The sequence below is a fragment of the Falco cherrug genome, chromosome 12 (genome assembly GCF_023634085.1).
Source record: "Falco cherrug isolate bFalChe1 chromosome 12, bFalChe1.pri, whole genome shotgun sequence".
Classification (NCBI taxonomy): domain Eukaryota; kingdom Metazoa; phylum Chordata; class Aves; order Falconiformes; family Falconidae; genus Falco; species Falco cherrug.
Genome location: NC_073708.1, coordinates 8,188,287 through 8,200,069, shown reverse-complemented (window position 1 = coordinate 8,200,069; position 11,783 = coordinate 8,188,287). Strand labels below are relative to the sequence as shown.

The window sequence follows — 11,783 nt, the reverse complement described above, 5'->3', positions numbered from 1 at the left end:
AGCCTGATGATGCTGGCTGGCTGGCCCAGGGACTCCTGTCCCAAGGGAGGTGGCTGGAGCATGTGTAGGGAAGCGCAGCCTGTAACCACCCTCTTCCCTGGTGTCCAGTGTGCCTGCGCCTGGGTCCAGCCCTCCCTGCTCCTGCGTGGTTCTGCATCTGCTTTGCTGGGCAGGGCGGAGGTGATGCTGGCGGAGGGATCTGGTTCCCTGCTGTCTGGAGCCATGCCTTTTGCTGTGCCCGCGTTTACCTGCCCTTGGAGCTGAGCGCTGGTGGTCTCCTTTCAGCAGTGAATGGTGGGTACCTGCTGGTCCACACAAGCTCCTCAGCAGTGAACATGAGACCTGAGTAACCCCACAGGGAGAAGGCTCAGGGAGATGAGTCCCTCTTCCAGTGCCTTGTTAATTTAGTGGACAGCTTCTGTTTAATGCTGTTTTTCCCAGACCACCCAGTTTTTGCAACACCTGACTGCCTGCAGACCCTACAGCTAGAAAGAGAAAGCCTTGTCCTGCTCCTCCTCTGGTTTAATTCTCTTCAGCTGCTGATGCTGTGGGCTGCTGCACCTAATTCAGCCCTGGGTGAGCTAATTGTGGAAACTCTGGCCCTCAGCAGCTGCAGTGAGCTGGCTGAAATATTCCCCCCACCTTTTGCAGGGCCAGGGCCAGTGCCCAAGGTGAAGGTGTGCTTTGGGAGTGAGGGGGTTTGAGGGTGTATTACTGGTATATTTTACCAGTTCATCTCGTGACCATCTTTTGTATGAGACCGGGTATGCTCCAGTACCTGTGATCCCTGTGGGAGCTGGTCGATGTGTGTAAATCGTGGGAAGCAACACCCTGGGGTTACACGCTGGGCCCATCCCTCAAGCCTGATCCTTCACAGACTGAGCCGGGAGTTGTGCGTGAGAGCTGTGAGATAAGGCAGTCTCCAAACCCCTCCTTGCCTGGAGAGGAGGAGGAACAGCACCACCACCACGGGGTGACAACATCTAGGGGGAATGACTTCCCTCTCAGCTGTTCCTGCATCTCTGATCAGACCAAATCTGTGAGTGGGCATCCTAAGTATATAAGCAAGGTGTCCTGTATGGGGCCACAGTTTTCAGCAGTGTTGGAGGATGGCATTCCCTCCCCGTGGGGCTGACCTCTGGCTGTGTAAGGAGCATCTGCCCTGCACAGCTCTGCAGCTGGGGTGGGATGGGGTGGCTGCGCTGCTTTGTACAGGGAGGGTGAGCAGCATGCCGTCCCTGGAGCCCCTGGTCATGCTGCAGTGTTTGCTGGGCTGGTGTCTTGGCAAAGTGGCTCTGATGGATCTGGCTACCCAGAAACTTGGCTGGAGCCGCTCAGAGACCTTCAGGAGAGACAAAGGCGGAGGCAGCAGAGCTCAGTGCCTCCCTGCTGCAGCTCAGCCTTCCTGGATGTGAGGCATTGGAGCTGTTTCACGCTGACCTGTACAATAGTACCAGTGCTCTTGTGCCCAAGCCCCCAGTGTAGTTATACTGGGATATAGTGGACCTGTCCCAGGGTCCTGTTTCCCTCTCCCATGGGGTTTTGGCAGGGTGGTGATCCACCTGCGCTAACCTGTGGCCTCTCCCCTTCCTACCAGCTCCCAAAGGACACGACCTTGCTCCCTGCATCACCCGCATCATCTGGGCGTGGGGAACACTTGGTGACAAGGATGCCCCACAGAGAGGCTGGGAGCGCTCCTGCCCCTTGTGCCAAGGTCACCGGTGAACACAGGAGGTGAGGCCCCTAAAACCTGCCAGCCTCCAGCAGCGGGTCCCTGGCAGCTCTGCAGCCCTTTTCTCCCCCCGCCAGCTGGAGAGGGGCACTCAGCCCTCCTCCGAGCCGGGTGAAGCCGCTGCCCAGGCTGCCCCCGCAGGTACGTGGCCCCGGCCCCGCTGCGGGTGGCTCCGGGCCTGCGGGGACCGTGGAACACCCCAACAAAATAACGACCGCCCCCCCCGGCCCGAGGCAGGGCAGCAGGGAACAGCCGACCGGGACGGGAGAGCGCCGGGGCTGCGGGAAGGCTCCAACTTCCAGCTTCCCCGGCCGGGCAGGATCGCTCCTCTGCGGGTTTCCCCTCCCCGAGACCGATGCGGTTTGAAGGGGCCGGAGCGGCGCGTCCCGGGGCCGCCTCCCCCGCGGTGCCGGCGCCCGGAGCGCACCGGGCCCTGCTCGGCGCCGGCGATGAGCCCTGAGGGGCCGCGCCCCGGCTTCGGGTTGGGTTGGTTTTTTTGTTTGGTGGTTTTTGTTGGTTTTGTTTTGGTTGTGGGTTTGTGGTTGTTTCCCCCCCCCCGCCCCCCCTTTTCTTTTTTCTTTTCTTTTCTTTTCCCCTCCCAGCATTCATTTTCTTTAAATGCTCGGGAGCAGCGGGAGTGGGGCGCCCGGGGCGATGCGCAGCGCGGGGGAGCGCATCCCCACCGGGGATAGCATCTCGCCCCGGCCGCTGCCTCCCGGGGCCGGGGACCGGCTCTCCCCAAAAACTCCTGGCCTGGGCTTCCCCTGGCAGGGGGTGCTGCTTTCCAGCCGGTTTCACTGCCGGGAGAGCGGTGGTGACGGGGCACCACCCTCTACCTTTTTTTTGGCTTTTCTTCTTTTTGGCTTGCTTTCTAAGAAAAGCAGCAGCCGCGGAGCGGGGGCTGCCCCGGCGGCCCGGACGTGCCCCTCGGAGCCGGGAAGGGCCGCCGGCCCCTCGAGGCGTGGCGGGGCCGGTGCCTGCAGCCAGGCAGGAGAGCGGGGAGGAAACTTATTTCGAGTGGGGTGGAGAGGGGAGGGCAGGGGGTGGGGGTCGGGCAGGGAGGTATCAGCCTCAGGAAATGTGCCTTGGCAGCAGTCGGACGGGCGCTTCCCCGCAGGTTGGTGTGCTCCGCTCCGGAGCCGTCCAGGGCACGGCGGCTCGTTCCCCAGCCCGGGCAGCTCCGGAGGAGGCCAGCCCGGGGAGGCAGGAGCTACCGCAGGATCTCCCCGGAGCGGTGACTGCGGGCCCCCCTCCCGCCGGTCCCCGCAGGAAGGTACCTCCCGGGCCGCCCCAGGTAAGCGGCCGAGCCCCGCCGACGGCAGCCCCGCATCCTCCCGTCCCGCTGCCGCGGAGGGGGGGGCTCGGGGCCGGCAGCCCCCCCACGTCGGGGGCCGATAGGACGCTGCGAGCCCGGGCGGGGCAGCGACTGCGGAGCCGGGGCGGGGGGTCTGGGGGGTTTTCCCCGCTGGGCGGCAGGGAGGGAGGGAGGGAGGGGGGCAGCGGGCGGGGAAGCCCCGGCCGGGGCCGGTGGGGCCGGGGCCGGGCTGAGCGCGGCGTGTCCGGGCTGTGTCGGCAGGCGGGCGGCGCGGCCCCCTCGCCCGGCCGGGCTCCCCACCATGCTGGACGGGCTGAAGATGGAGGAGAGTTTGCAGAACGCCCTGGACCCCGCGGCTCCCTTCTCCTCCCTGCTGGGTAAGTCGGGGCATCCTGGGGATCCCCCTTTCTCGGGGTGGGGCGCGGCCGGGCGGGCCCCGAGTGTTGGGCAGGGGGTGTCCGGGGGGTCGGGGGGCAGCTTTCCCTCTGGCTCGCTCCTGCCCGCAGCCCTGCCCGGCGCCGCTCCCTTCGCCCGGGGAGCGCCCCCGGCGCCCGCCTTCCCCGCTCCCGTTTCGTTCCGCGATTGCATTAAATTGTGTGTCCCCCCCAGTACAACGAAGGCCTTTTCTTCGAATCGAACGATAAATAATTCCCCCCCTCCCCTTCGTTTTAATATCGCTTTCAAACAATCGCCCTTTCTCCGAGCTGCGGCTCCGCCGCCGCCTTTCGAAAAGGAACGAAATTGGGGGTGACGTCCCCCCCCCGAAGCTCCCCTAAGGCACAGGTCCCCCCCGCATCCCGGAGCAGCGCCCCGCACGCCCCCCCCCCCCCCCCCCCCCCAACTCCGCTCGCTGGAAGAGCAGCGGGATCCTCCGTCCATCCCTCGCCGGGTCCGTCTCCCTGTGCGCCCCCGCCGCCACCCACCGCTGCCCCCGCGTCCTTCCCCGCAGGCAGAGCCGCGACCCCCCGGTCGGTGTGCGAGGGGTGCCAGCGAGTTATTTCGGACCGGTTCCTGCTGCGCCTGAACGACAGCCTGTGGCATGAGCAGTGCGTCCAGTGCGCGTCCTGCAAGGAGCCCCTCCAGACCACCTGCTTCTACCGCGACAAGAAGCTCTACTGCAAGCTGGACTACGAGAAGTAAGTGTCCCCCTGCCCAGCGGGGAGTCTTCCCACGCCGCTCCCACCGCCCGCAAAGCCCCAGTGCCCTGCCGAGAGCGCAGGCGGCCGGGGGGCTCGGGGTCCCCCTGCAGCTCCCCGCTTCCCTGCCCCGTGTTGTCCCAAGAGGCGTCAGCCGCACGGTGCTGCCTGCCATGCTGCGCTTCTCCCCCGCAGGCTCGTCGCACCCCACTTCTCCCCTTTTTGGAGGTGTTCGGTTGTGCTCGGTTTGCGCCTTTTTTTAAAAGGGAATTTAGGAGCCTTTTGTTGGGAGCCTGTGAGACCCCCGGTAACCCTGGGGCTGCAGAGGGACGGGGCCAAGTGTTTTCCCATCTCCTCCGGCTTTATTTCCGTACTGAGCGCCTGCAGGAGGAACGTTATATCCTTCCTGACCTGGTCCCAGACTGGGCTATTTTCTAATATCCCCATAAGCAGGGTGATGTTATTGCTCCCCCTGGCTGGATGGGGAAACTGAGGGTCTCGGCAAGGCCCGGGGAAGGCCCTGCTGAATTCGGAGCGTTTGCTACTGCTGTTGCACACCGGGGGCTTTGCTTGCGCCTCGGACTGTGATGGAGCAGGAAATTTGGATGTAGGTGGTTAAGGCTTCCAGCCCCAACGCTTCCCCTTTGGCAAATGTGGGGCTAGGACAGGGGGGGAGGACAATATGAAAATTATTTTTCTCTTTCTAAAGAAAAACCTTTCCAGTGGGAATGGGGAGAAGGCTGTTGAGTCTTTCGTCTCCTGCAGCTGCTTTTGTTTTTTTACTGCTCATCCCACTCTCGCTGTCCCTGTCGGATCCCACTCCCCGGCTGGGTTTCAGAGCAGTTAAATTTGTGTTGTGTCCAGGCCAGTTGTTTCTTAAGGAGCTTGTAGATGGGGGGCTGGATCCCTTGCTATGGCGATAGCATGGCTGCTGGAGCCCTGCGATTTAATTTCTGGATCGCTGTTATACAAGAAAATGGTTATTGGCGATGCTCTTGTCCCTGGCCTTCGGTGGGTTAGCAAGCGTGCCGGCGGCTAGCCCTGCTCCAGGCCTTTTTAAAGTTTTTTGGTTTTTGGTTTTTTTTTTTTTTTTCCTTTAAGTCCCGTATTCTGGGTCTGAGTTTAATCACTATGGATACAAGGCAAATTGAAAGCAGAATTTGTGCGCGTGACCTTGTTTTCAAATGTTTACGAAAGAGCGGAAGAATTAGCTGCCACGAGAGTGGAAAGGAGAGCGCTGTGTTACGGGGTGGGTTGGTTTTTTTTAGGCAAATTTTTGTCAAGATTGGGTGCGTTGCTTGTTTGTCCGTAGAAATTTGGCTGCCAGTTCCCATATATTTCCAACACAATTTAATTTGCGTTTTCTGCTTTATCAGTGTCTCCATTTGGAGCACTAAGGGGAAAGCGGGGTGAATGCCTTTCCAGCTTGCAGAATGTGTGGGTTTTACTCTCTGCACATTTGACTGCAGCTTCTGAGCTCTGGAAGCTGACTCCAACCTGAAACCCTCCTTCTCTGTCTCTTGGCCGTGAAAGAAATCGGTGCCGTGGATGGCTTCTTGCTGTGCCCATCTCGCTGTTGGGATGGACAAGGATGATTATGAAAAAAAAATAAAAATGTCACAAATGTTTCCTAGGCTCTGGTGGTGGCACCGTTTATCCTGGTTGTTTCCCAGCTGCGTTTGGGTTGATGGCTTTTGCCTGAGCCTGGGAGCGGGCTTTGCGGCAGGCGGTTTCCCCGAGGTGCGATGGTTTTAACTCTGAACCGCTGCTGGCCTCTTCCCCTTCTGTACCCGCCTGCCCCTTGCTATCACGTTGTTGTGCCCTTGAATTTTATTTTATTTTATTGTTTTGGCATGGGGCTGCAGGTCCATGTCCCTGCTCTCTGTCCCCTCGGCAGGGCTCTCTGCTGTGCTAGCTCTGTGGCTTTTTACCTGGGGACAGCAAGGGTGCGGAGCCGAGCCCCAAAGAGCTGTTCCTTTTGGGCTCTGCCGAGCTTTACGTATGACTCTTTATTTAACAAAAACCCCTCTTTCTTCGACCAAACCATCCTGTCTTTCGGTTGAGCGTTTTCGATGTGCCTGCCTCCACTGCAGTGCCGATGCCGATAACAGGGCTTTCAGCGTGAAACATGCAGGGGAAGAGCCGCTGCTCTTGAACTGAGCTAATTATCTCGAGCCGATAGCTGGTTAATTATCACGAGTGACTGACACTCTGCGCAGTGCGATGGTGGAAAGCAGCCGATGTTCCCCGTGGCACCGCGGTCGGGCTCCGGGGGCCTCTCTGTCGGCACAGCGGTGCCCGCCGGTGGGAGGGCTGGGGTGCCTGCGTGTGAAATGCCGGTGCTGGGGGAGTCAGGGAAGCGGTTGGCATCCTACCTGCTTGCTGTGTTGTGGTGCTGGTGTTTTGTGGGGGGGGTTTGTTTGGTTTTTATTTTGTTTTGTTTTGGGTTTTTGTTTTGTTTTGTTTTTTAATTGAAAGAAGGGGGTTTTCTTCCAGATGGTGACTGTTGGGATGTTTTACCAGAGATGAGTAGGTGCAGTTATTTTCTGACATGTATCTTCGCTTGCTGTTTGAGCTCTGTTTATAGTGAGGCTGCAGAGGGTTAATGATAGAGCATGAGATGGCTGAGTTATGCCTTTAGTTATAAATACATCCGTGGAGGGTGTTACGGACAGTTTTAAGCAAGCATCTGACTTGCCGGACTCTAGAAATTGAGGAATCATTTCTTAAGACACGTTTTACATTTCTTTGTCTTTCATAAAGAGGAAGACCTTGGGAGAGGACCTGGAGAGGGATGGATTAAGGACTGGGAATGCCAGGCCAGGTCTTGGCATCCCTTTGGGGTGCTCAGGGCCCATAGGCAGTTCAGACAGCGATGCCGGCCAGGGACTGGAGGGGCCAGGGGTCACTCTTGGACCAGTTTCCCCAGCACTGACGGGGAGGGCTTCTGAGGAGGGACCGCTCAAGCCCGTGCCCCTGGGACAGTGTCTATTTGGGGCAGAGGACGTTCGTTACAGAACATCCCGAATCCCGCGGCAGCCCCCGGCGCTTGTCCAAACCTGATAAGTCTCAACTATGACAAGGTTCAGGCTTCGCCCTGGCTGGCTCCCTGCCTGCAGAGTGGCCCTGGGGATGTGCCCCAGCTGCAGGGCCCCTACCTCGGTGGCCAGGGGGATGGGCTTTTGTCCTGGCAGATTTTGGGGGTGGGGGTGACTTGAAAGCTGGCCATAAGTGGGGAGGGGTGCTGGAAGCGATGGGAAGAGTGGGGCTTCCTCGGAGGCTTAAAATCCACGAGAGGAGGGGAACGGCTGAGCCTTGCTTGCCCAGAGGTGTTTCACGGTGGGTTTGCATGGGCCAAGCAGTGCAAGGAAGGACCTGGAGCCATGGGGACATCCCCATCCTGAAGCCCCACCACGGGTGATGCCGGTGGGGTGCAGAAACCCTGCTGGCCAGTTCTGGGGGTTGGGAGCACTGACAGCGGTGCAGTCATGACGGGGGGCGCAGCTGGGGAGCGTGGCGACGGCGGGACGGCTTGGCACGTCCCCAGCCACGGCGCAGAGCCCCAGCCTCAGCCCCGGCTGGCAGGAGCAGATGGCCAGCACATCTCGGAGCAGGCCTGGCATGTGGGCGCCGGCAGCGGAGGGGCGGCCGCAGCCCCTGAGCCGCCACTGCCGTGCCGGGCTCCCTGGCCGAGGGAGGCAGTTGTGTGATGCTCGCCCTGTCTTTGTACGGCTTGACGGCTCTGTGCCGCTGCCAGCTTCTGTACCGTCATCGTAAAACTCCCCCTGCTTGGCTCCAAAATCCCCTGCTCCCAGAGTCATGGGGTTGCATGGGTGCCTTCACCTCCTCCTCCTTGAATTAAAGTGAGGAGGCACATCGGACTGTGAAGGGAAAAAAAATAAAACAATCTTTCCAACCTCTGAATGTCGTGCAGAAGAAAATGCGTGCAAAGAAACCCATTGGTGTTGGGTTTTAAAATCACACCCAGCATCTTCTTACGGGGGATGAGCCTGAATCCCCGGCAGTGTGGTCCTGGCAGACCGTGGCTGGCTCTGCCCAGGGGGAAGGTGGGATCTGCCGGCTCAGGGCAGCGTAGCCTCCTCTCGCCCGCTGGAGGCTCATCTGGCAGCTGCCACCATAGAGGAGAGAGGGGGAAGAGGTTTGAAGCATGGTGGCTGTTTATCTTGCTTAAATGTGGGTAATGAATGTAATTGCACAATTAGCTGCAAACAGCGGTGCTGCTTCCCCAGCCCGGAAGGGTTGTGAGAAGGATAATCCCAAACGGATTGAACGAATAAGGTGATGCTGAATGCTTCGGGGCAGCCTGGTCCCACCAGCCAGAGACTTCCTGTCGTTGGGGATGTTTGTGCTGGTGATTTGCAGTCCTTTGCCTTCTCTTGCCTGGAGGAATGGGATGTTTTGCTCTTCTTGTGACTGATGGGAGAGAACAGTCCCTCCAGAGAGCCACGGGTCAGCCCAGCTACAGTGCAACATGCCCTCTGGAGGTCTTTTCCCCTTCTTGTAGGGCATCCTATGGAGAGGATGGTGCTAATTTGTTTTTTTCCAGCTGGCCAGGTGCTGGGGGCAGTTAGGCTGGCCCAGATAGGGTAGCAGAGCACATGGCAACTCTGTGCCATGATGTCCCTCTTGCTGGTCTCTCTTTTTCCACCCCTTAATATCTTCTAGTGCTTCTCATGCTTCTTGCCTGCTCTCCATCCCCACCCAGCACCTTGTCTCTCATAGCAAGCCCCTTTATGTCCTCACCCCCTTTCCCACAGCTCCTGGAGGAAACGTGCCAACTCTGTGGGTTGGGATGAGTGCATCCCTGGGCAGCCAAATCTGGTATCATCCCCACCGGGGATGTGGTGGTGGGTACCGCTGGGATGGGACCAGGCACCAGTCCTTTGTTTTTTGTTATTAAGTCGCCTTGTTGTGCTGATGGAGAGGGGGGAGCGAGGAAGCAGCGGGATGCAGCAATGAGAATGGCGTTATGGGGGCTGCTGCAGGATGTGTGCTGGAAACACCAGGCGAGAAAAATACTCTTTGCCCCAGTGTCTGCTACCCCCTGTCCTCCCGCTCGTGGGGCTCCCCCTTTCCAAGGGGAGCGGAGAAGAGATTTTGCGTTTTTTTCCTTCCCTCTGCCCTCAATTAGATTTGTGTCTTACAATTAATGCTTCATAGAAAGGCCTGAAAGGGAGTGGTGATTGGCAGCTTGGGTGCGAGGCAGCCGAATATACTTGTCATCTGTCCCTCGGTGGTGGGGACGGGAGTGGCTTTGGGGTCACCCTTTCTCCTGCTTGTTGGCAGAGGCTCCAGGTCAGTGCTGCAGAGCTAGGACATGAGCATCCTTGGATCTCTCCACAGTTTCTGTTCCCTTATTTTTGGACCTACAATGATATTTTTTTCCCTTTCTTTTTTTTTTTCTTTCTTTTTTTCTTTGTCCCCCTGTGGCACAGCATTCCCCAGTCAGCCCCTGATGGGGCACTAGGAGCTGAGGGAACCACTTCAGATCTTTGCGAGCCTGATGATGGCACAGAAAAGAAATCAGCTGGGGGAAGAAAGGGGGGTTTGTTTCAGTTTGATGAGAATTTTGTTTCCACCAGCTGGAGAGACAGCTGGGGTCCTCTCCTGCCCCGGCTCGCCAGCCCTCGCCTCGCCGGTTCTTCACCTGCTTGCAGCCACCAGGCACAGGGAGGGATTTGCTGAGCCATGGATTTAAGAGAGCCCACAGTTTGGTTTCTTGCTCAGTCCTTCCTTGGGGAGCTTTCTGGCAGGGTCTAAACCCAGCGCTGTGGTCACCCCCAGCCGGGTTCGGAGAGGATGGTGGTCTCTGGTGTTAGCCATGCCGAAGGCTGGCTGGTGTGCGGGCAGGATTTTGCGGTGGGCACAGGTGCTGCCGTGGAGGCTGAGCTCTGCCGGCTGCCCCCAGCCCCACTGGCAGCAGTGGGGTGGCCTCAGTGCACCCAAACCCACAGCCATTTCTGGCTCTGGTCCTGCACGCTTGCTGGGGGGGACCCCGAGGCACCCTCTGCCTTGGAAGGGGAGAAAGAGGGTTTTGGGGGGGTGAGGGTTGGTCTTCTCTTTGCTTGCAAGGGTGCAAGTCCTGCTTCTGGCTGAGGAGGGGGAATACCCAACGGTTTGGATCAGGTTTGGGTCTGGATTCATGGTTCCTCACTTCTGGTGAACCCCGCAGTGTGCAGCCAAGGGGGGTCCTCAGCACGCCCCAGTGCTGGAGGATGTCCGAGGAAGAGGAAGCTGTGGCCAAGGTGGAAATAAGAGAGGCATCCTTGGTATTTTTCTTCTCAAGATTCTCCTTGCCCCTTTCTGCTTCATTTTGTTTCTGGCTTGTGCCCGATGCAGATGTGAGGTGGGGATGGTGGGGCCTGGGCTGCAGGACTGTGCCTCTGCCTGCGGTTTAATAAAGCATCTCCTCCATAATAGGTGTACTGGATAGCTTTTAAGCAGGGAGAAAATATTTGGATTTTCTTCAGGTGAAACACTGGGGTTGACCCAAACTAATATATATTTTTTTCCAGAAATGTGTTTTCATGAGAAATTTGAATTTCTGTGTATTTAAAAGAGATTTCGGAAGGGAAAGGTAGGGGGGACTAACAGTGCTCCCTGGCATGGTGAACACTGCGCAGACCTGCAGCCGCAGTTACGCTAGCCTGGAACTCCACTTTTATTCCTCGGTATTTGTAAGCTGGAAGGAATCTTGCCTGGGCAGAAGGAAGCCGGCTGGTCCCCGGGAATCTTCTGGGACTGTTGGTCCTTGGGGGCAGTGGGTGCACTCGGGTTGTCTTGTGCGTCTCTGTGAAACAATCGGGCATCTCACTGCAGCTCTGTTTGAGGTTTGGTGGGGGGTTTTGTTGGCTTTTCTGTGTGTGTGTGTGGTTTGGTTTTTGTTTTTTTTTTTTAAGACCATCAAACCTTGGTTGCCCAGGAGAGGGGTTCTGTAATCCCTGGCTTCCCACCCCAAATATTTACGGACAGCCGGACCTTGAAGCTTTTGCAAAGGCATGGGGCAGGCTGAGCAGTGCCGTGCCAGGGCTGCGCTGGCAGAAGGGGCACAGAGTCAGGCTGGTGGCACTGGCCTCTGTTTATTTGAAGGGTTTTCTGTCAGAATGGCTCTGCCTTCTCACTTATCTGTTTTGCTGGGATCTTATTAACAAAAGACCAATTTCTTCAGCCTGTTGGGGATCCTTCAGGTCTTTCACATTTTGCAGGCTGGCTAGCTGAAAATGGTGTTTTCCCCTAGAAAGGTTTGAGTTTTCAGGGGGGTGGCATGTGCATTTCTCAATAAAGGGGTGAAATCGTGTTGTGTTCAATGCAAACAATTTATTTCCTCATATTGCACTTGCATGCACCTACCTGTTTTCAGTAGAGCACTTCCCATGCCCATGGATATGATCCTGTTTTGGATTCAGGTCTCCTGCATTGGTGCCTGGTGTAGGTATGATGGGTCCCAGTTGCACACAGGAGAAAAAGCTGAGATTGGCTCTTTCACCCATGAAATGGAGCTGGAAATATGAATCTAGCTAGAAAAGGCTCAGTTCATCATAAATGCTTTGAGCATCTTGCTGGGCGAGTTTGAATGCTG

General features: G+C 57.9%; 1 protein-coding gene across 3 annotated transcripts in view; it reads left to right on the top strand.

Annotated features, from left to right (window-relative positions):
• Positions 1-2,793: 2,793 nt before the first annotated feature.
• LMX1A (LIM homeobox transcription factor 1 alpha) overlaps positions 2,794-11,783 on the top strand; it is a 46,086-nt gene continuing 37,096 nt past the window's right edge. For all 3 annotated transcript variants that reach the window (XR_008734832.1, XR_008734831.1, XM_055725313.1), the window contains exons 1-3: positions 2,794-3,026; positions 3,309-3,424; positions 3,997-4,183. Coding sequence is in view for 1 of the 3 variants with exons in the window: in XM_055725313.1 (XP_055581288.1) it covers positions 3,349-3,424; positions 3,997-4,183 (263 nt within the window). In the remaining 2 variants the exon portion in view is untranslated. The remainder of the gene's footprint in view (positions 3,027-3,308; positions 3,425-3,996; positions 4,184-11,783) is intronic.